The following is a 24747-nucleotide window of genomic DNA, read 5'->3' as shown; positions in this document are numbered from 1 at the left end:
GGGGTCTGTGCTGACCACTCACAGCCTGCAGCCTGCTTCAGATTCTGTGTCTCCTTCTCTCTCTGCCCCTCCCCTGCTCATGTTCTGTTTCTGTCTCTCAAAAATGAAAAATGTTAAAAAAAAAAATGACAAAGGAAACCTTAATATTCTTAGATGAAACAGTCCCTAGAACATTTTAAGTGAAAAAGGACAAGATTCAGAAGAATGTGTTAATACCGTGTCAAGAAGGACAAGGAGGGAAAAGAGGAGGGGTACAATATGGTTACAACTCTATGTTGTATACTCATAGATTATCTTTGAGAGAATATACAAAAGACTGGTAATTCTGGTTGCCTCTGAGAAAGAGAATTTGAACTCTAGGAATAGGGATGACAGTGAGAATTTCTACTTTACATTTGTTCCAGTACAATTTTTTACATTATAAAAAATATAAAACATTCCAAAGAGAAACAAAATTATATATACTTTTTTAAATCAGATTTTGAGAAGAGTAGAAAAGTAAGCATAATCATTTAGTATGGAAATAGAATCTCAGGTGTGATGTTGAGAGTTTGATACACAATACATTTTCATATAGAAGATCTTGCTCTGTGATTTTCCATCTCCGCTAAAACTCTAAGAGAAGTGATATGGCCAGGCAAATGACTAGCAGGTAGATTATCCAAATATTGGAACAAATACCAAAGAGGGTTCTAGAATTTCCTTCTCAGAAAACTTTTAATAGTGAAGAAGTGAGCCTTCCTGGGTGACCTGAGGTATGAATTTCTGAATTAAAGAGATGAGCTAAACAAGTCAGCTCTGGAATTTCTAGATATACCAGACCTAAAGATAAAGCCACATAGACTGATAACATACAGAGGGAAGAAAGAGAAAAAGGAAGTGAAAAAAAATGAAAGTCTAGCTTAAAAAACTGCAGTTCACTAAGCTATGCCTAAATTAAGCAAGAAACACCCACACGCTGTTGACTTGGCCAAAACACTGGAAATTGAGTCTGCTTAAAAACAGACTAAGGCACAGAAGCTAACGCAAAAGGCAAAAACCAGGCGCTAGGCAAGCAGGTGCAAGAGAAGGAATATTTAGTAAATACTAGTGGCCTTCAGAGGTATGACTTGGAGGTATCATATCCTTGTGATGTTATCTGCATACAGCTCTTATATAATTGTGCATTTCTATGATGTTCCGAAGATAACAGAGTCTATGGAAGTGGACAGGATTACCAAAGCTGTTCTCTGACATGATTACAGTGCGACACTCAAGTGTTTTAAGGTCAATATACTTTTTTGCATGGCACTCTACTTTTTTTCTCCTTTACGTCTGAGAAGAAAAAACGAACCTTGTTAGAGATAAATTGAGACTTCAAGTTCAAAGTAGTTGGAGGAGGGGGTTCTACGTCTGCCTCAATAGCTAGGAATGTACACAAACTCACGATTTCCAGGTGAATCTTTTTAGAAAGATTGAGAAAATGACCATGCACAGAGGAATTAGCCTTTCAGAGAACAGAGAGACAAAAAAAACCAAAAGAATGAAATTGATATTCATTTATATGTGTTCATGAAATACACTCATGCTAAATTCATACATAATTAAGGTAAGTCCACTATGTTTATTCAAGCTATGCTGTGCACGGCTTGAAAGGGAGAGAATAAATTAGGGGCTAGGAAATAGTACGGCAGAGTCAGAATCAGACAAGGTAAAGAACAACAAACCTTTTTCCATACTTTGATTTGAGCAAACATCCATGAGACCAATAAGAAGTCCATACCTGTTTCGAAACTGCATGGTTCTTAGGGTGCTGCCAGCCTCAAAGAACTGAAACCACAGGAACAAGTGATTTCCTCCAGAAATTCCCCAGAAAGCATCCCTGTTTTCTTTAGCAGTGCTTCAGGCCACCCAACAGTTCAATCACCATGATGCCTGCCAACTCTGTTGATCTTTTGCTATTTTAAAGTATGTTCTAAGCTGGAATTTCCTTATATGTTTTTGAATAATCCAGCCAACTGAACCAAATCCAACAATGTCCCAATTTCAGCCAAAGACCTTGATTCGTACACTAATATATGTTTGGTGATAGAAGCCAGAGAAGAATTTATGATGTGGTATTCTTGGAGGATTTGGAAAGCAGGGGTAGCAAGATTTAGAATGAGTAATGATAAGTATATCCACAGATACCAGGGGGAAAGACAAGGAACTGGAAAAGACAAAGAGAGGAAGGAAGGTAGAGAAGCTGTTTTAAAAACAATGTTTCTTCTTCTTGGAAACCCTCAGCATGGAGGTGGGCCAAAGTCACTGACAGAAGGACCAGCCAACAAAGTCCAAAAGAAGAGGCTTTTCTCTCAAGATCACTGTCCTCTATCCTGGCCCAATGTTTCTCCTTATACTAGATCATCCTTCTTTTCCATGCTCTTTTCTCCATTAAAAAGGGTGTTACACCAACCCCTGGAAACAGCCATTTCCCCAAATGTTTGGCAGCAGATGAAGAAAAACAAAATCCCATAGATGATGTCATTCTGTATCTTACCTGACTTTCCAGGGGACAGGCATTCTAAAAAAAAGAATTACTGCAAAAGTTCACAACCTCACGTTCAAACATGGTCAAAGTTTGATTCAGCATGTCCCTTCAAGGGGTAAGGGGAAACTCTGCTTTGAAATGTAAGCAATAACACCCTCTGACTTCTACTGAAATGACACCTGCAGACAAGACTGAGAGAAAAGAGGAAAATTCCTCTCTCTCAAACTCAGGATACAAATCAACCTTATCCCAAAAACTGCTTAAGAAGAAAGATCTGCACGCCTATCATGGAAACAACTTGAGATCCTATAATAGAGTGAACTATGAATTCTGACATCTAGTCCACAGGGAGAGGAGTTTAGGGGTTCTGATTACCTGTACCGGTTTCAGTTGCATAGCCTTCTCGTACTTTTCCACCCAAGTGCCAATAATGCCAGGGATGGAAAAGAGAAGATACATAATAAAAATGACATGTCTTTGACTCTTAGTTTTTCTTATAACATAAAATTCATGAACTAAATAGGATTCACATTTATTTGCATTCTTCTGCATAATATATCACTTTAGTTTCAATTCAAGGTTTTACTCCAAATCAACAATTAAAATTAACTTTAAGAAAATGTAACACTCTTACTTTGTGACTCTATACTACTCTCAGTACACATCTACATGCCTCAGCACTAAAGAGCTTAGATTAAAGGACTCACGCTTTATTTTCCTTTGTTTCTATTCAACCACTGTTCAGTTAGTGGGCACTATATATTCTCTCATGTTCAAGCCAAAATTAACTTCCTTGGTATGTTAAAGCTTTATCTTAAGAATTCAAAGTTGATTTCCAAAATCCAATCTTGGCTCTTTATCTAAATATTGAACTAAAACTAGTTATACTCTTTCTATACTGTGATCAAAGTAGGGAACACATCTTTGCTGACATATTTCCTCTCAGTGATGGTTTTGGTGGCTCTGAATAGAAAATCTTTTATCAGGTTTAGAAAACCTGCTAGCATATATGACCTGGAGAAGAGGTATTGTCTTCCTAGAAGAAAGAATTCTGGAACTTGTCTTACGATGACTTTTCATGGCTGATCAGATGGAATATGTGGAATTAGTTACAAGATAAAGTCTGGATAGAGCACAAAAAGCAAATCCTGATATTCTGATCAAATAACTACCTCAGTTCTCTGTTCTGCAAATAGGCATCTATGCCAGAAGACGCCAGATTCAACCTTGAATGAGATTTTTCCACCTTCATGCTCAGCTCCATCTTATTTCCTTCTAAATATTAAGCGAATGAAAAAAACTTTTCATATATATATATATATATATATATATACACACACACACACACACATATATGTGTATATGTATGCATATATGCATATATGGTTTTTTGTTATATGTATGTATGTACATATATATATGTTTTTTTGTTTTTTGTTATATATATATATATATGTATATATGTTTTTTTAAGAAGCCAGACACAAATGACTGCATATTATATGATTCCATTTATATGAAAAGCCCAGAAAAGGCAAATTTATAGAGATAAAAGCAAACTGGTAGTTGTCTGGGGCTAAGGGTAAGACCAGGGAGTAACTGCAAATGGACAGGAGGGAAATTGGGGGAAGTGATGGAAATGGTCTAAAATTTGATTGTGCTGGTATCTAGACAACTCTATAAATTGAATAAAAATCACTGAATTGTAAGCTTACAGTGGATGATTTTTGTGGTATGGAAATTATATCTCAATAAAGCTGCTTAAAAGAAAGAGAAAACACCAGTCTTTAGAAAAAAAGGATGTTTCAATTAGGCCTTTAATGATCTAAATATCATGAGAAATTTCTGGCTAATTAGAAATGTTTAAACACAGCAAAATAGGACGCTGCTTAAATTAGCTGAAAGTGACGCCAAGACAAGCATAAAGCACTCTACTTCAGGAAGTGGTTGTTTATATCGATTTTTTTTATATTTCTTTTGTTAATTTACATGGAACATTTCCCTCCCCTCCCCCCCCCCAAAAAAAAAGACAAAAAGAAAGTGGATTTGGACTTTATTACTTTGTCATCCTGATGAAATAATCTCCCAAGAAAGAGGGTTAGTTAAACTAGTAGCACCTATAAAATATCTAATGTGATGGAACAAACAAGTAAATATAAAAGTTGAATTATTTCCTTTTTATTTTTTTCCTACAGAAAGACCCTAGTAAGAAAAGAAGCAAAAAATTAAGAGATAATACTGAGAATTATGTGTGTTAGATGCTGAACTAATCTAATTTTGTCTTCCTGGGTCCACAGGACAACCATATTCCCCAACTTCCTTTTGCATTTTGGATGGAGTCATATCTGACAACATATGGGCAGAAGTAATATACTGTATACATCATTTACAGGCAAGGCAATAAAAACACAATGCATAACCATCCAAGCTCTTTTTCTTTACCCTATGGATATGGCTGGAAGTGAAGAACTCCAAAGTGGTAGACCCAGGTCATAAAAGAATCCTAGATGCCTGAATTATGTCTTTGAAGAGAGCTGTCACTGGTATTGAATTCTGCCTGAACAAGAAAATAAATCTTTCTTTTGTCAAGCCATTAAAATGTTGGGATTGTTTATTATAGCCAATTACCCTAATTACCTTAGTTATTTGTCTTAACTGATATACTATAAGACTCAAAATATATTTCTTCCTTCATTTATTTTATCAACTAAACATTCTTTCTGCCCATCCTTCCTCTTCCTCTTCCTATTCTCCTACCTCATGACTCCAGTTAATGTTCCTTTGTGAGGCAGAAGAAGAAACACATAATATTCAGCCTGCACTTCATTAACACTCTTCTTCAAGAACCAGAATATTTGAATGGGGTAAAGTAAAAATAATAGGCTGCAATTTTTCATTCAGAAGAGCCAGACTGTGTCTCGAGTCTTTGGTTAAAATGTTACATTATCACCAAGAACAATGCTTTGCCTACCCTCTGAGAAAAAAAATCCCTACAGTGATAAATGCCAGGAAAGAAACGTCAGAGTTGGCAGTCACCTTCTGGGTCATGAACTTTGCCATTATTTTCTGAAGCTTTTGGTAGTGGAGAAGTGCATTCTGGTTGCTCTTTTTTTTTTTTTTTTTTTTTTTTTTTTTTTTTGGTCCACCCTTGAGGATTATTTCCCCAAAACAACAAATTACCATTTATTTCATTTTCAAGTTGTTTGCTTATACAGGTGCCCTTTCCTCCTTTTCTGCATAAAAAGCAAATGCAAGGAAAGAAGAGAGGACCCGCCCCAGTTCAGAAACCAAGCCCTGAGCCACACTCAGCCCATTACCCTCACCAGCCCTTCATCTGGTCAACCCCAGCTCCCCCACCCCCACAACTCCATAGTCAGAACATAAAATAATTCAAATAAAAAACAGCTCATAAAACAGTAAACAAAATAAAGCCAATTTTTTTTCTTTTTTAAGAACAAAATGAAACTTGAGGGAAAACTTACTGGAGTTACAGTTTATCCTGATACAGTCTAGATGGGGAAAAATAAATGAAAGATGAAATCGCATCCTTCAAGGTAACAGCTGCAGACATCCAAAAACAATCAGTCCACCCTTCCGGGGACAGACACACGCAAGAAATGTGGCCATTTTATATATATATAGTATGTACAAGTTTAAGGGTGGGTGTATATGTACAGTATATTATTTAGTAAAGTTGGATACATATATATATACACACACACACATATATATATACACATATGTATAGAGATATATACTGATATACATATATATCCACAATAGACACCGAATATGCTGTTCCTTTTTTTTTTTTTTTTCAAAAACCTATTCATTTATATAAAGTATTTCAAACCTGAACTTTGAAATATTAATTTTGCTCAACTTGGAAAATGATGCAAAAATTTCCCCACCAAATGCAGGTTATATTCTATTGCCCCCATAATGATTTTTCTCAAAATTTGTCTTTAAAAGTAGCATTGACACAATTTTTGTATTAGTATTCCAAAGATATATTACCAATCTGACATATTAATTTTTTAAAAGATTTGTTCATGAAGTTTCTCAGTGTAGTATTTAACCCTTTCTCTTTTTCTAAAAACAAACTCCCGCCACCCTCTTCTTTGCTTGGGCCCCAGATGCTCTAAAAATTTGCGTAGGCAGAGCTGCCGTTATCCCTAGATATAAGGAAAGGGTTAATACCACCTGGTCATTTCCTGTCATAAAATGGCCACTTGCAAACAGCTAACCGCACAAACACCCATCCCAGATTTTAGAGAGGTGGGGTTGGGTGTAGGGTAAAAGGAGCTGTATGATGGTAATACAATTGACTGGTTTCTCTGCTATTGTTTCAAAGGCTCCCAGACCAACCCACTCATGAAGCCCATCTCCGTCTTCCTGCCTGAATGCTCAGACTAAATCACGTGCCTATAGCATTCAAGGAGAAGGCGAGACAGGTATATGGGGAGGAGGTCTCAGGCACCTTTGACATCCTACCTATTTCATTCTATGATTCTGCATCTTGAGGGGAGAAAATTCTTTTTTTTTATTGTTTAATGGGAAGGAAAGGGAAGAAAGGGTGGCTAATTTTCCAGTGCTGGTAACCAGACAGGGTATCCTATGCCAGAGATCAGAGTATCTATCCTTTTATTAGTATGTCTTTAGAGTCGTGGACACCCAGCACAAAAGGTTTTGAGTAGAGTCAATGTTTATTGGTAGGGGATTAGGTAGAATGGTTAAAAAATGTCTGATTGTTACAAAGTTGCCCAGTTGAAGATAAATTTGATATATCATGTGGGAATTCCAATATCAATTAGTTTAAAGCTAGATACTAAAAAGTAGAAGTAAAACAAGAAAAGGAAAAAAAAAAGTTACAGGGAAAATTAGTTAGAAACTGAGCTCCTCTGCCTAAAGTTGAACCAATAGTTTGGAGGACTCTTCATGGATAATGCCACCATTTGAATTTCCCAAAGTAAACGATTTTAAGAAAGCAAGTGAAAAAGGAACCAGTGGCAAAGGACAGGGCAGAATGAAACTGTGTGCAATCCAGAGAGGAGAAATATATGACACCCACTCATTCTGAGGAAGGAGGCAGGATGCTTATTTGTTCCCCCGAAGAACATCTCTTGAGAAAAATCTGGGTTTGGTTTCGTGCGGTTAGGTTTGTCATGTGTCGTCAACCGCAACAGAAAAGTGGGAGCAAACAGCCCTGGAGCAACCGGTACGATCACCAAACAGAGGAGGCCATGCCCCTGGTGAGGACTAGGAAGGAGGAGGGCAAGTAGGGAGGAAGGGGTGGGGCTTCCGCTACCCGTTGCACCTACCATCAGGCGAAGCTGGAGAGATGTCCCTTCCTAATGTACTAAGGAGACAGGAGAAACAGGTGTATGCACGTGCTTAAGAGAGAAGGGAAGAGAAAGAGTGGGCCTAAAGCAGCAAACCTGAGAGCTATAAATAAGAAGTGGTTCTCTTCTTTGGATTCTTATGCTGTTGAAGATTGTATTCTTAGACAAGGACCTGGTTTAGGGAGAGGTGCTGGCTACACTCAAATGGTTCCATGAACTGAATGGTGTCTCTAAACCAATGTGAGGAACTGGAGCTTTCAAGATGGTAGACAACTGGTCAAGTCAAGAAGGGATGGGTTATTTTGATTCTTTGCTTGAAGAATAAGTAGTTCAAGGGGAAAAAAATATGTACCCCAGTGCCTTGCTCATAGGCTCTGAGAAGGTGGTCTTGATAGTGAGGGTGTATTTTTTAATGAAAAGTGAATCATGGGAACTGGGTTGGGAAAGCAACATCCTTTACATCTCTCTTCAGTAGCAGCCAAAGTTCTACCTCTGCCTTAGCCTTGGCAAGGTATCTGAGGGGTATATGCATGTCTGTGTATGTCTGTGCTGTTCATTATGTTTAATTTAGGTTTTTCTATTTTATTTTAGTAAATGAAGAGAAATTATTTTCTAGATTGATGAGATTTGGGTTGAGAGCACGGAAGAGGTGAATGTGTCTTCAACAATGCACAGAGTAAATGGCAGTCAATAAGTCTTTGTTGCCAGAGAGAACATCTGGAGAATTGGAATGCAATTAACCAAACTGCATGAGTCTCCCTATGAGCCTCCACCACTGAAGAAGCGTTGCTGGCATTCTGCTGAGGATTCTAAGGGCCACAAATGAGGTGTCAATACTGACTGACTTTTCAGCCATATGGCTCAATTCAAACCAGACACTAAGGAAAAAAGATTCCCTCTGTGCGTGTTTAAAAGGTAACCATCACGAAAGCAGTCATCAAGACCACCACGTCATTGATCCACAGTATTGAGCTGTGGGGATAACAGATAACCCATGTTGATCCAGCATTTTAGAAAGTCAGGTTCTAGGCTCAACTCCAATGCCAACTTTTTATGTTAGCTTTGAAAAGTCAAACATTTCTTTGTTTCACATCTGTAAAAGTAAGCATAAAAACATTTGCATGATTTATCTCATAAAGTTACTGGGCGACTGAAATAAGGTTTTTAAATCTTTAAATATACTATGATAATGAAATTATTATATGTTTTAATTGTAAGAGATCAAAATATGATTGATCAGTAGCCAATCTCTCAACTTTTAAGAATGTGCAGTGTTGTAGGACCTTTTTCAACACCAGCTATTACCACATCTGCTGTCTTCAGAGATCAAGACCCTCAGGGAAGCCTAGTCTCCTTGACATTTAGGAGATGGATACATTACATCAGAGAAATATATACATACTAGACTTTATATTATGAGCTTATATGTGTGACCAATTTGAAATAAACTGTAATATCATTTGAGCATATGCTACAAAAGAGACACAATTGAAATGGTGAACAAATTGATCAGGTTGAATTTAATTCTTGTGGAATAAATGTGAATGCAAACCCTACTTAGAGATGCTTTCTTCCCTCTTCCAATGAAAAGGGAAAAATAAATTCATAATAAGGAGAGAAAACATTCATAAAGGAGTATATTTGGGGAGGGAAGGGAAGAAGAACCTTTAAATGAAGCATGGATGTGAACAGTTTTGTATACATAAGCACAGGGAATTTCAGTGAGGTTTTTCAAGTTAGGTTTGAAAGAAAGTTAAAGAAATTCAAACCAGTCATTGTGATGAATCCTACTCTTCAGGGGAAAAAGAAGTCACTATTGCTTCTGAAAAGCACAAGGTTCTCCTACTCTGTTTTGCCTAAGATATCTCTACCTCAGAGGAGCTAGACTGAGTGTGTGCTAGAAGTCAAGTAGTCTCCTTGAGAAGCACTTCTCTCATAGTTGAGGCAGAGTTTAAAACAGAAAAATAACGGTTTCTAGGAATACACATGGGACCTCTGATTGTGTGTGTGTGTGTGTGTGTGTGTGTGTGTGTGTGTGTGTGTAAGAGAATCTGTCCACTCCTTCCTCATCCCTTTTTATCTTCCTCCATCCCATCTCTCCTCCTAAGATGTAAGACCTACCACCATTGGCTTTCTCATCTTTACAAAACAACGTCTAAGAAGAAAAATATATTTTCTGTTTAAAGACAGTATACATTTCCACAGGGCCCCATGGGGCTAATCATCCTTATATATATGGTTCTCTCTTGCTCTGAAACATGCAGAGTTAAGAATTGTCATCATGTTTTTCTGTAAGCTATTTAAGTCATTAGGTTCATTTTTTTGTTTTTTTTTTATTTTTTCAAAATGTCTTCTGCTATTTTTCAGAGAAGTAGACAATCAGCTACTGGTTGTTGGTTTTAGGTCATACACGCTCTTTTGTTGCTTTGATGGGGGTAGGGACGATGGTGTAGGGAAGGGAAGGTGAAAGGGACAGGGGTATTGCCAGCCCCTGCAGGCTGCTCAGTACACTCTGTTCTCAAGGCTGTTTGCTATGCGGGCCGCAGGCTTTGGGCCTTTGAAGGGTTGAATACCATCTTTTGATTTACCATGGTTGATGGTGGGGAGAATTAAAAACTCAAGAACACAAAGATCCAGCAAAAAAAAAAAAAAATTAAAAAAAAATAACCAAACACACACATACACAAACAACAACGACAACAACAACAACAAAAAAACCCAAGAGACACACTAACAACAGAAATCAAATGAGGTTGGACAAGAAAAAGGGCATAGTGTTATAAAAGCTGCAAATTGGAAGGAAAAAAAGAGACATAACTAAAGCCACTGCTCAAAACAGTCCTCTGTGTCCTAGAGATATTTAGGATTGTAGTGTAGGCATTTTCCAAGTACAACCAGTTGACCTGACAGCAGGTAAGACTGGTATCGATTCCAAATCCCACCTTCCCACTAGGCCATCTAAGGTTTTATATGGTCTTGTGTCTGGTACATTTGTTCATCATGTCTTCTCCGTGCCTCTGACAACCCATTCCACTGGAATCTTAAGAAGGAGCTCTGTATCCAAACATATACTATATACCCAAATAAATCCATAGCTTAGGAAGCTTGAACTCAGCCATACTACTCATCCTGCTGACATAGGGCACTGACTTTCTACTGAGTAGAAATGAGGTTGGTTTCTTTCCTTCCAGAAATCAAGAGGTCCCCATTCTCCATAGAAGATCAATTAGAATCCAGTCAAGAAGGTCAGTAGCAGGAGAGAATGTGAGGCCATCAGGAGGGGAGTTCCCAAAGTATATGTTACATGTAATTGCAGTGGAAGAACAATAAAGCTGCAAATTTAAAACTGTCATAATTTTTAAATACTAAGGAAAAATTGATATGTATTACATGAGGAGGGCAGATAAATTGGAGAATAACAGTGTGACAGGACAATCTTTATAAAAGGGGCTGCTAGATAATGGGTAAGAGTGTCAGGAAGGAAGAAGAGGATACATATCAGGAGCCACATTCTCCTTCTACATGTCAGAGACTCTATAAACTTATAGGATTATTTCTTTAATGGGACATCAGAAAAAAATCTGACTTGTCCTCCCCACTAGGCTAAAGTATGAAGAGATACCAGTGCCACCAGAATTCCCCATTTGAATAGTCATTGTAGATAAAGAAACAATGCAGCTCTCATCCTACTCACAAAGCTTAGTTCTCTCAAACCCAACCTCCATTTTGCCTCCATTTGCTATCCTATCTCTGCCTTCAGCTTTGACTGTTTTGAGTGGTGACCAAGGAGTTGGACTTAATGGCAATGTGATTGATCAAAAGATGGACCAAAGTAGCGTGTTTTACACAAAGCTAAACGGTTCCAAAAAACCAAGAAAGGAAACTTAAAAAATAAATAATCTAGTAAAAAAAAAAAAAAAACCACCACTGTCAGAAACCAGAAATTGACATCAAAACCTCATGCAGAAACAAGGAGAAGGTGTTTGTTGCTGTTAGGTTTTATCCTTGATCTATTAAACAAGAGGTGAGCAGCTAACTTTTAAGAAACAAACAAAGAATTCAATCAAACCAATGAAAATCAGAAAAGAAAGGGTAGACAAGCCCAAACGAAGTGGCAGAGGGTACTTCATACGATACCTAAGTTAACCATGAGCTTGACACGCCCCCCATCCAGCTCCAAACGCAGGGTGTCCGCAGAGTCCCTGGAGGTAGTAGCCACCAGCAGCCCATAAGCTCGCTGGGACATGAAGCGGAAGGACACATCCTCTGCCTCAGTGTGCATGACCATGGGCATGATGATCTTCATGTACATGCTGCCATCATAGCTCAAGATGGACGCCTCTGCAAAGAAGAATGGAGGAGAATGTCAGGATAAAGGATATCAGAGTTTCTCTTTGCTTCCAGGGTAAGTAGAGTAGGGAGGAGAGGACACCAAATTTGCAGTCAGGTGACCTGTGTTGGACAGACCTCCAGTGCTGCCACTTTTAACCTATGTGACCTTGGGCAGACCACTTAAACTCTGAGGTTCTATTTCATTATTTGCCTTTAAAAGGCATACAGTGGCACTGGTCACTGCCCTACCATGTTCACAGACTTAGCAAGTGTGCCAAATGAAATAATGGATATGAAGATGTTTTGTAAATGTATAAATGCCCCCACAAATAGTAATAATTTAATTCTACGTGCTGTAGACAAAACAAAAATGCATTAAACAAAACTTAGACTCCTGGAAGTATTTCATGAAGAATATGAGGAAAACAGAAATTTTTAACCAGCACAGCAAACAGACATTTGCCAGAGCTTCTAGGAGGAAAGAGCAGCAGCCCAGGTCTGGTCCTGTAACAGCCCTAGTGGCCAGGCACTATACGAGTTTGCTTCACCCATTCAAAGAGGATCTACAGAACTAGAGCTAGAACAACAACAACAAAAATAATGACACCCTGAAAGTCAGTCAGTCATTTTATTCAAATAGCACTCTTATGAGGAAGAAACTCTACCTAATCTGATGCTTCTCTAGTCCAAGCACTTTGATTAGGAGCCCCCTTCCTCCCACTCCACCCCATTATGTTATCATCTCACTTAATGCTACAACGTGGATCTATCATTCCTACTTTGAATAGAAAACCAAGGGTCTTGAAGGCAGATGTTAACATCTCAAAGTCAGACAGCCTGGATTTTAAGCCAGTATGTCCAATACCAAAGCCAGGACCTGTTCTACAACACCATGCTGCTCAAAATGTGCATTTGTTCAATCATTCATTTAGCAAATATTTTTAGAGAACACAGAAATGATCACTCACATTCCTATGAAGCCAACCTGTCACTGGGCTCAGTATCCAGCACTCACTGGGCCCTCATTAAACATTTACTGTTGCCAAATAGTTGCTACCTACCTACATGTACTATGGAGGGTTCAAAAGTGAAACAGATAAGAACCCTGCTATGACGGGAGACATGGCATGTGGAAGTAACTGTACTAGAATATACAAATGGTTAAATGACCGACCCAGGAAATATCTATAAATCCAGGGGCATTCAGGGCATTCATGCCACACAAAGACTGTGGTATGCAGGTGAGTAGAGAAGATAAGGTAGAGTCTGAGATGTTCTTGGTAGATGAATGGGGTTTGTAATGAAAGAGGTGATGGCATCAGATTCGTCACAGATAAAATAGCATCTGTATACATAGAGGAAAGAAAGAAGGGGAATTCTGAGATAAAAACAAGCTATTAAATTTAACAAAAGCATCAAGCATATTTTGAGAAGTAGTTATATAACTGTTCTTTGATATTACAATAAAATCAATGGACTTGGGAAGATATGGGAAGTGAATGGTTTTAGATTGAGAAGTACCATGATGCATTCATTTCTGATGCTGTGTACCTGGCACTCTTCGAAGTGTTGTGGGCCTAACAGTGAACAAGAGACAAAAATTGTCTGCCTTTATGTATAAAAAAAACCAGATCAGGAAGATACCAGCCCAACCACATGGAAGGCACTCAAAACAGTCTATGTCACCATCATACCACCACCCTATTTACACGAGCAATATAAATACACCTGCTTATTCTCGAGAAGCAACCACCACCTGGGTAATACCCACAACATGCTAATGGCTGTACATTACAATCTGAAAACTCTAAGATTACAAATAAAGGTTTGACAGTTACAGACACTGCCACAATAAAAGACATATGATGAAGATGCATTCTTAGATGGGAAACATAACATGGTCCAGATGCGAAAGAAACTATTTTATTTCCTGGAAGAGCAGAATGAAAAGATCAATAATGATAACTAAAATGTATTGAGAACTCATCGTTTGCCTGGTGCTTGTTAGAATTTTACATGCACTAAGACAATTAATGCTTATAAGAACACCACAAAGAAGAAAATATCATTATTAGATTTTATAGATACCAGGTAACACAGATAACAAATGGTAGAGCTGTGAGTCGAACACCGGCAGTTTCTCACAGCTATATCCTTAACCATTCTGCCCAATTGTCAGAGGGCTCTGCCATGAACACATCCATGTTCCTAAGCACTGAAAGCACATCTACAATGCCTCATGGTAGAGTGTGGTGTTCTTGTGTATATGTTTGTGTCATACACACATCATTATTTAAAGCTGTATATTATTTATGAACACATAAAATTATATAAACATAGATAATACATCCATTTCTAAATATGCTACATATAAATATGCACAATTCTTTGTGTGTTTGTGTAATTAAGAACACTATTAATCACTGTTACTATGTACCTTCTACTATACTCACCTACATACATATGTACACTCCTTTTTAAGAGACATTAGAGTATTCAGTGAGCCCTAAAATGGTTGTTTTGATGTATTCAACTTAAATACAATCCAAAAGTAATGGTCACTTTTATCTCTCTGGATATGTGTAGTGCCAGAACATAGTCGAAATGAATGCATGTTTATGTCAGTATTGGTAGTATCAGGGAGCATCAGGTAAGTATGCAGTTAAACAGCTAATGGTACCAAATAAAGTATGTATCTCAATGTGTACCTTGGTGTGTGTTTCTGTGTGTTCTATTATCGACCCAATATTTTTTTTAATTTATTTTTTTTTTAATTTTTTAACGTTTATTTATTTTTGAGACAGAGAGAGACAGAGCATGAACGGGGGAGGGTCAGAGAGAGGGAGACACAGAATCTGAAACAGGCTCCAGGCTCTGAGCTGTCAGCACAGAGCCTGACGCGGGGCTCGAACTCACGGACCGCAAGATCATGACCCGAGCCGAAGTCGGCCGCTCAACCTACTGAGCCACCCAGGCGCCCCTCGACCCAATATTTTTAAGGGGAGGGTGATGAAGCAGAAAATTTAGTGTAGGAATCAGCTAAAAAAATCCATTCCAGGATTCTTATTAATTTGCTTAAAAGATTTCAAACACAAGGAGCACCCACCATGAATACAATAATTATTTGAGGCAAGAAAATAGGCCTGAATAAGGAAATTATTCAGTCTGAAACAAGTTGGTCTAATGAGTTTTAAGAGGTCACATGATGGGATGCCTACATAATGGTACTTACACAGTTTCCCTATCTTGTGCCTCTTTGCTCCTTTACTATCCCCTTTCATCTTAAATTAATATATCCTAGCACACTCATTCCTTTAACGATTAACTGTATTTTTGAGCTACTTTCTTAGTGGTTGCTCCAGGTCTTAAAATATACATCTTATCAAAATATGCTTCATATCTATACTCAGCTTAATTCCAGTGAGATATAGAAACTCTACTCTTCCACAACACTCTTCCCTTCCTCCTCATTGTGTTGTTGTTATTCACATTATGTCTATATGTGTTAGAACCTCAAAAATATTCTATTATCATGATTGCTTTTTAAAAACATGCCTTCTTAAAAAAAAAAAAAAAAAAAAAAAATAAAAACATGCCTTCTTAAAAAGCGAATAGAAGAAAGGAGAGCTCAAATATATTTATAGAGTTTTTTTAATTAAGCTTATTATTTACCATTTCTATCCCTCTTCATTTCTTCTTGCAGACTCAAGTTACCATCTGCTGTCATTTCCTTTTCTCCAATATAGCTTCATTCATTTGCGGTTTATTGTCAAATATATCACAATTCCATACATTATAGGCCCAACAGTACAATTTTATAGATATTGTTTTTTGCAATTGTGTTTTAAATCAGTTAAGAGAAAAAAGAAAAAGAAATGGGTAATTATGCTGTCTTTTATCATTACCTACATAATTACCTTTACTGGAGCTCTTTTTTTTTCATGTAGATTCAAATTACTGTCTGCTGTCACTTCCTTCCAGCATGAAGAATTAAAGCAGTTAGTAGTTCTCATAAGGCAGGTATACTAGCAGTGAACTCTCCGAGTTTACCTGGGAATGCCTTTATTTTGCCTTAACTTTTGAATGACCGCTCTGTTGGATATGGAAATCCTGGCTGACACTTCTGTTTCTTTCAGTACATTGAATGCTGTCATGTCTCTTGCCTCCACTGTTTCTCAAGACACATCAGCTGTTAATCTCACTGCAGTGCTCTTATACACAAGGAGTCATTTATTTTTCTCTTGCTGTTTCCAAGATTTCTTTGTCTTTGGTGTTCAATGGTTTTATACAATGGGCCTGGATGTAAACTCTTTGAATTTATCCTACTTAGAGTACATTCAGCTTCTCTGCTGTGGAGACTGTTTTTCATCAAATTTGGGAAATTTTCAGTCATTAATACTTTGAATATTTTGTTTCTGTCCCTTTTTCCCTCCTTTCGTCCCTGTGCTCCCATCTTACATATGTTGAGACATTTAAAAGTCCCCCACATTTTCCTGACATTCTGTTCATTGATCTTCATTTTTTTCTTCTATTCAGATTTATAATTTCTATTAATCTATCTTCAACTTTGCGGATTCTTCTGCTGACTCAAATCTATTGTTGAGCCTCTCTAGGGAATTTTCTTAGAGTTACTGCACTTCTCAACTCCAAATTTATATAGTATGTATGCAAAATCTCTAAATGGAAATTTAGAAGTTGAAAATTTATATATATATATATATATATATACACATATACATACACTAACGATAATTGTAATGATAATACTAATACATCATTATAATTGATGAATCATTAGCATCTTACTTTTCTTTAATCCTCTAAGCCTTTAAGCATAGTTTTCTTAATCCTTTTAACATATTTAACATAATAACTTCCATGGAGGCTGTCTGCTAAGTCCAACATCTGGAGCCCCTCAAAGATAGTTTCCATTGCCAACATATATTCCTGTGTATCAGTCACATTTTCCCACCGCTGTGCATGTCTCACAACTTCTTGATGAAAACTGGACATTTTAGATGATGGATTATAGCAAGGTTAGGTCCTGCTCTCCGCTCTCCCACCCACCACCACCACCAGGGCTAGTTCTTGTTGTCCATTTGTTTCTTTGTTTAATGACCTGGCTGAGTGAATTTCGTGATTTATATTTTCATGGCGGTGTGACAGCTCTGATTTCCCTGCTCAGATGTTTTCCCCCCTTTTTATCTTTTAGTGTGCCTTCCTATTGTTGGCAGGTATTATCCCTGGCCAATATAAGCCACTTATTGGTCAAATACTATACTTATGTCTCTGTAGTCAGTTAATTTTAATCCTTTCTCTGTTGATGTGTGTGAATTGGAGACTTCTTTCACAGTTCAGAGAGTGTAAGATTTTGCCTCATGTACAGCCAGGGACTAGTACTTGGAAGTTGTCCCTTCTGTCAAATTAGTCATGTGACTGCACTGTTCTGGTTCTCACATTTTTCTCCCTTCCATCTATAATCTCCCTCTTCCTTTCACTCAGTTAATTTGTTTTAAAATTTTTCCTTTAAATTCTTGAGCCACTAAAATTTCTAAAGTTATTCTACAGTCCAAATGAGCTACAGAATACAGCTCATGGGAAATTCTTTGGTCCTTTATTTTCTTCTAGACCAAATTCCTAGACTTTTCTAATGTATATAGCTTCCTTTGTTTTATTTTACTTTATTTCTTCTGCTGTTTTATACTTGCATTGTCATGTCCTTGACTTTCCGGCTCATACTCAGGTGGCTCTGTCCAGAGTTTCTAATTGTTCAGACATAGTTTCAGGGACTTGATTCCCAGAGTCATCTACAGTTGAATGGCTTCATATTTTTAGTTCTATGGAGTTATTTTCTGTAGCTTGAGAGATGGTAAAATACGGGAACAAAATGAGGGGAGTGATAAAGAGCTCAATCAAGACTGTACATAATCTTCATTTAGCTGCCAAGGCTATGTTCTCATTTCTGAACCTTAAGTTCCTGGAGCAGAAGTCACCCCATCTGGTTAAAGAGTGTATCCCAAGGCAGTAGAGGGGAAGCATTAGGACTTCTTATCTGTTTAGCCCTGGTGACTTATCTTTTTATTCTCAGTCCCACTGTCTGGGTCTGTTACAGATATTTCCCTCCCACTGCCATTTCTACTACTCTTCACTCAGGTGGGACCAGATAAGAACATCTACTCAATCTTTTTCTTTTCCCTCTATAAAAATATTAGGGATAACTTTCAATATTTTTATCAATTAAGTAATACTATACCTGAGGAGCACAGGCAGGGTTGGCAGGCTCATCCTGTTTGGCCATTCCTCTTGGCTTTGTTTCCAAATCATTTATCTTTCTCCTACTTTTTGAGATTTAGGAAACTGAGTTTTACTTGAGGCTAATGATTATTTAAATGGTATACTCTTTTTTGTTTAACTTGAAAGAGGGTGCTTCTGGCAGGCAACTTTTCCCTACCATTCTCCCACTGATATTCTTCTGGCCAACCTTGTAAGCAAAGTACCATTAAATAATCACCCCCCTCATCCTCTTCTCTTTTTGTACCTTCAAGACACCCTCCTGCTCATTCATGCAGCTATTGGCCTTACACACTCCTTAAGTGTGTTTTATTCTGACAAAACTTCCCAAATACACAGATTGCTTCCTCTCCACCCAAACTGGGCTGATCTTAAACAGTGTGCAAATTTATACAGGAATGCCTGCCAGGTTCTAATTCTGTATTTTGCAACAGCAGGAACAACATAAATCTCTAGCTCCAAGCAGACCCAACAGTAGCCAACAGTTCTGGGGAATCAACAAAATTGATGTAGGGCAATGTCCTCCCTCTTGTGGACAAGGCTGAAAAGAACTAACTTTTCATTCTCAACATAATGCTGACATTACATACAGTCATTCTGGCTTCTCTTCTCCAAACAGCTAGAGCACTCTAAAGCTATGACAAAAATTTTGATGGACATTTCTCACTTTAAGAAAAGCAGGTATGCCTTTTGGGATGAGCACTGGGTGTTGTATGGAAACCAATTTGACAATAAATTTCATATATTAAAAAAATAAAATAAAATAAAATAAAATAAAATAAAATAAAATAAAAAGCAAAGCAGGTATGTATGTACATGTGCATATTTTTTGGTATTAATAAGGAGGGAAGATAGGAAGGAAGGGTAACGGGATACAGAAATCCTGGTTTATAAGGTACATAATTTTTAAGAAAATGTTCATTCAATCAAAGAAGTCATGCAGCTTTCTCTTATATAGTTTTTCATACTGAATTAAAAATTAACTTAATTTATAAAAATTAAACAACACAATTAACCAGGAGAAATATAGCCACTGCTTGCAATAATATTTGCTCATTCATTCAATGATTAGTCTCTAATATATGCCAGACACTGTGCTGAACTGGGGGATGGGAGTAACAGAGCTGCTGTCTTTAATGAGATTACAGTAAAATGGAATTATAGACACAAACAGGTAAATTGTTATACTAAAAAATGAACAAAGTGCTGCAGGAACTCAGCTCAGATGTCTTTGTGTTTGCCTAGAGTTGTTAAGGAGGAGGGGTATAACTTGCTTCAAGAGTTAGAGTGAACAGGAGCACCTAGGTGGCTCAGTTGGTTAAGCATCTTTTTTGTTTGTTTGTTTAAATTTTTTTTCACATTTATTCATTTTTGAGAGTGAGAGAGACAGAGCATGAGTGGGAGAGGGGCAGAGGAGGGCACAGAATCTGAAGCAGGGTCCAGGCTCCAAGCTGTCAGCACAGGGCCGGACATGGGGCTCGAACTCACGACTGCTAGATCATGACTTGAGCTCAAGTTGGATGCTCAACCGAATGAGCCACCCAGGTGCCCCTAAGCTTCTGACTCTTGATCTCGGCCCAGGTCATGATCTCAAGGTTCATGAGTTCAAGCCCCGCATTAGGCTCTGTGCTGGCAGCATGGAGCCTGCTTGGGATTCTGTCTCTCCTTCTCTCTGCCCCTTCCCTCCTATGCATACTCTCCCTCCTTCCTCTCTCTCAAAATTAATAAACTAAAAAATTAAAAAAAAAAAAAGAATGAGAGTGAACAATAAAAAAGAAGTGGGAAGGCATTCCAGTTGGTAGAACAGCATATGTACTAGGGGCAAAGTTGACAAGGGCATGGAATAAAATCACATATCACAGCATCTTGTAAACAGTCAGGGGGAGTTCAAAGTCCTAAAGTAGAACAGAATTTCTCAATTGTGACAATACTGACACTTTGAACCAGATAACTCTTTGTTGTGGGAGCTGCCTTGTGCATTGTAAGATGTTTAGCAGTAGCCCTACCGTCCACACACTAGGTGCCAATAGCATTCCCTTTAGTCATGACAACTAAAAATGTCTCCAGACATTGCCAAATGCCTGTCGGAGGATAAAAAAAAAAAGTTAAAAAAAATACAAAATACAAAAATAAACCACCTCAGGTGAGAACCAGTCTAGTGGGTCCATATGAGCTCAAGAATAAAGATTGGAATTGGTAAAGTTAACACTAAAGGAATACAGAGAGGTACCAATATAAAAGACCAAGTAATTACAGTTAGGGACTTTGGATCTTAGTCAATACAGAGGAGTTTTAGACATGAAGTGACATGGTCAGATTTGCTCCATAGGCTAATTCTGACAGTGCGGGAAGACAGAATGGTGTAGGGGGAGACCAGATGCAATCTTATCCAATTTTCTTCCAGACACTATTACCATTGCTCTATCTTGCAAAACATGTTATGAAATTTCAAAACATATTTATAAAGGACAGTGGCATGTTTCTGAGAATTGTTCCTTTTCTGAGTCCATTCAAGAAAGCTCTATTGTGTAAAGCTGTAATTACACATATGGGTCAGCCTCCCTACTCGGAATCATTGGTCCACGGGCTGTCGCTGTGAGTGTGTAAGCTTGGATTTAGAAGACTGGGATGGAATCCTAGATCTGTATGTTATTTAACTGTGAAACATTCTGGGCCTCAGTTTCCCCATCCATAATGTGTCTTAACAACACTGAGTCAGTCAGGATACTAATAGGAAAGACACAGCCCACTCCAACCATGCCATATTATGAAGGTTTAATAAAAGTAAATACTTACAAAGGTTAATAGGCACAGGTAGGGCATAATGAACCTTCCAAGGGGTAATGCAGTATTCAGTGCTATTAAGAGAAGACCTCTATCACTACCTTTGGCCTAATGGGGCAAGGGAAAGGTCAGTTATCAGAACTGTGAGGAAGACAGAGAGTTAGCAGTGCCTCACAAGAGCTGTGACCTTAGGTCAAAGGGCCAATTGGTAGTCATTCCACAGGGAGGGAGACAGAAAATTAAAAATTCAGACTTCACTGTCATCCTTCCTTCTCATCCTCCTTGTGTGCTTCCCACTGGGCAAACTCAACCAGAATACAGAAGGCAAAGGGGCCTGTTATAATGCGATCCACAGGGCAACCTTCCATGGTTCAAGCTGAGTGGGGAAAAAGCTGCAAAGAAAAGGAATCCATCACAATGGTGAAACCTGAAACATGAATGTGAAAATACCCAAATATCTCATATTCAACAGTGCTTAGTGAATGTTATCTGTTAGCGTGTAGTGCACACGTGTGCATTTTAATTTCCCTGATGTCTAGAGATGGCCCACTGCTTTCATGCGAGCATACTCCCGTACCAGAGGTAGCACTGGTTAGTAGAAAGAGCCTAGGTGTCAGGAGACCCATGTCTCTCTCCAGTTCCACCTCTTATGGGCGTGCAATCTTGGGAAAGCCACACATTTGCTGGGCCTGCCTTATGTAAATGTTGAATAATATTTTTAAATGATATAAGAAAATATGTTTGAAAGAGGTCTGAAACTGTAAAATGGAATGTAATTATGAAGCGTTAATTACACCATTTTGTTAGTATTCATCTTCATTATGAAGTCTACTTTGATTAAATAGAAAAATAAAGTATACATTCTGCTTTCTTCTGTTCTCAAATTCCATACACAATGGTTCTACTTTCATAGACTTTCTCTACCTGTGGTAGAGATTACACTCCAGAACCCCAGAGTTAGAGTTTCTGTTAATATTTTTGATGGTAAGCATGGCTCATAGTAGTCAGGGGCAGGTTATGTTCAGTGATGGACCCTGATATTCTGGTCCAACTACACTATTCATTCTGAAAGACAGACAACACTATTCTGGAGACTTTCATTTTTGCCCAAAGCTTGCTGCCTCTCTGTCATATATTCTTGTCAGTACTCCAGAGAATACATTTGCTCTCTGTTATTGATATCTGGCTACTAAAATTTAAATAAGGTTTTATCTCTGAACCATCAACAAGGATGATTAACTGCAGATATGGATCTGGAGTGAATGAATTTGTATAATGGATTTGTTTTATTCTAGAATATTGTTACACAATAGCACTGAGCTGAAAGAGTAACATAATTAATGACCAACTGCATGCCTGTACTTGTTGGTGGTCTGATTCTCAAATGGCTGGGCTGAAGGCTCAGAGAACTGTTCCGCACACAGTTGTGCTCACTGGAATATGACTGTTTCAGTATTGTCCAAGGCAAAACCAGAGAAACAATTTCTCTAGGAGAGCAAAGGAGAATACACTTTCACCCTGTTAACTGTTCTGCAATGTACTGGTTCAACAAACCTCAGTTTTATATATAGTTTCTTCCAAAGAGAGACTGAGACGTTATTTCAACATGAACCAAAATCAAATTGTCTAGAAATATAAATTAAATTTTCTAGAAAAGTCAAACCAATGAAGAAATTTCCATAAGTACAATGGACTGATTACAGTACAGTCTGTTAGTATACCAGAAAAAAAAAAAAAAAAAAAAAAAACCATAGAAGCTGTGACATTACTCTCTCTGAATTGAACAAAAATTTAGTTAAAAACTTAAAAATTACCTGCATTCAAACCTTTTATTTCATAACTGAGGAAACTGAGGTAATATTTAAAGCCTTGATATTTTTTGCTTATATTGATATTAAAAACCTTCCTTTTTTTTTCTACTTGGGATCGTGCTTCCAAAATCAGGCTGTACAAAATCAGCAATGTTCTGAAACAGATACGTCAATAGATCCATACATATAGAATACTTAAAGATCTATTGAGGCACCAGTTCAGAATGTTCTTGATACATATACATGTTATATGTATGTATATGATATACATATATATGTGTATGTGATATATATGTTATATATGTGTATGTGTGTGATATATACGTAAATGTTATATATACGTATATACGTGTGTGTGAGATATATAAGCTATTTCCAACATTACTCAAGCAGAGTTAGCTACAGAATGGGACTACAAAAGAAATATGACAACGCCAGACAGTGAATTCAATGCACATAAGACGTGAATGAAAAGATATCTCTTCTAGTGAAAGTGACTATTAACAAAAAGAGAATAGTGGGAAATTTCACAACTCTACATTTTGTACGGTAGGATCTAGAGTTGACCAGGTTAATAAACTACTCCTGCAATTGAATTCCATATAATTTTTCAACTCAAAGATATTATTAAGATGAATGTTAGATCCTATGTAATGTCTCAGGCTATTAGCTCATCAACCCCCTGGCCAACTCACAGTAAAACACAGTCTTCTTGGGAGACTACATCATTTATAGTATTCATTTATAAATCATTAGGGAAGATTTGCCATGTCAATATCTGGCTTATTTATTCAACACATTTTTTTGAGTACCTATTACGTTTTCATGTACTTTTCTAGACTTGCGATCTAGAGAGGGACAAAACAGATGTTCCTACTTTGTGGAACTTTACTTTTAGCTATAGTCATCTGGGGTAATGGCTGAATACAAGTAACCTTGTTAGCCTCTGATGATATAAATGGCAAACAGCTATTGTAATATACAAGGAGAAACAAATAGTGAGCAGGAAGATAATCATCATTTGGCTGCATATACAGACGTTGCATATCTCAGATTTTCCTACCTCAAGCCCTCTGTCAGTATCATTTTATAAGAACTTTACCTAGAACAGTAAGGTATCAGGAAATTTCATCAAGGTGTAACTCATGGTTGTGGAGTATCGTACAGAAGGAATGTCTCATTTCTTTTGTCCCAAAAGATGGAGGTGCATGCTAGGGGTACCCCCACCTAAGGTAATAGGATACAGGGGTAGATATTAAGCAAAGCCCGATGTTGTACTCAGCTGGCCAAAGAGAAGAAAAAAAATGTTGTAGCTGTCTGGCAGATAACTAGGATGCATCATACACAGGCTGCTACTGCAGCAACAATAGAGAACACGACTAAAATTAAGCTATAAACACTTCTTCTTGTCAGGGCCCCATTCCTCTGCAAACAGAAAGTTGTTTTATAGGGCTGGCAAAGCATACTGTAAATTATATTACCAGCCCACAGCTGATGAGTTTATAAGTCTACAGGGAACAAGTTATCTGGCTCTGTCACCATGCTTAGCTTGCCAAACTTGCATGTGAGGCACACCAGTCTGAGAGATATTGCTAAAACTTAGAAATGAGTGGGCCAAGAATAGCACTGGAGCAGAAGAAGGAAGGTACATGGTACATAACATTAATTTGTCCCTAAA

General features: G+C 37.7%; 1 protein-coding gene across 14 annotated transcripts in view; it reads right to left on the bottom strand.

The window, feature by feature from the left end:
- NRXN3 (neurexin 3) overlaps positions 1 to 24747 on the bottom strand; it is a 1572196-nt gene that overhangs the window by 958275 nt on the left and 589174 nt on the right. For 10 of the 14 annotated variants that reach the window (XR_013556003.2, XR_013556004.2, XM_060620422.3 and 7 more), the window contains 2 exons: positions 11989 to 12192; positions 5992 to 6018 (listed from right to left, as the gene is read on the bottom strand). Coding sequence is in view for 12 of the 14 variants with exons in the window: in XM_060620422.3 (XP_060476405.2) it covers positions 5992 to 6018; positions 11989 to 12192 (231 nt within the window). In the remaining 2 variants the exon portion in view is untranslated. The remainder of the gene's footprint in view (positions 1 to 5991; positions 6019 to 11988; positions 12193 to 24747) is intronic. The other 4 variants (XM_060620435.3, XM_060620437.3, XM_060620438.3 and 1 more) reach the window with 1 other exon arrangement.

Source organism: Panthera onca, chromosome B3 (assembly GCF_046562875.1).
Source record: "Panthera onca isolate mPanOnc1 chromosome B3, mPanOnc1 haplotype 2, whole genome shotgun sequence".
NCBI lineage: Eukaryota > Metazoa > Chordata > Mammalia > Carnivora > Felidae > Panthera > Panthera onca.
Note: the sequence above shows the minus strand (reverse complement) of the source record. Positions and strands in the feature narration are given on the sequence as shown.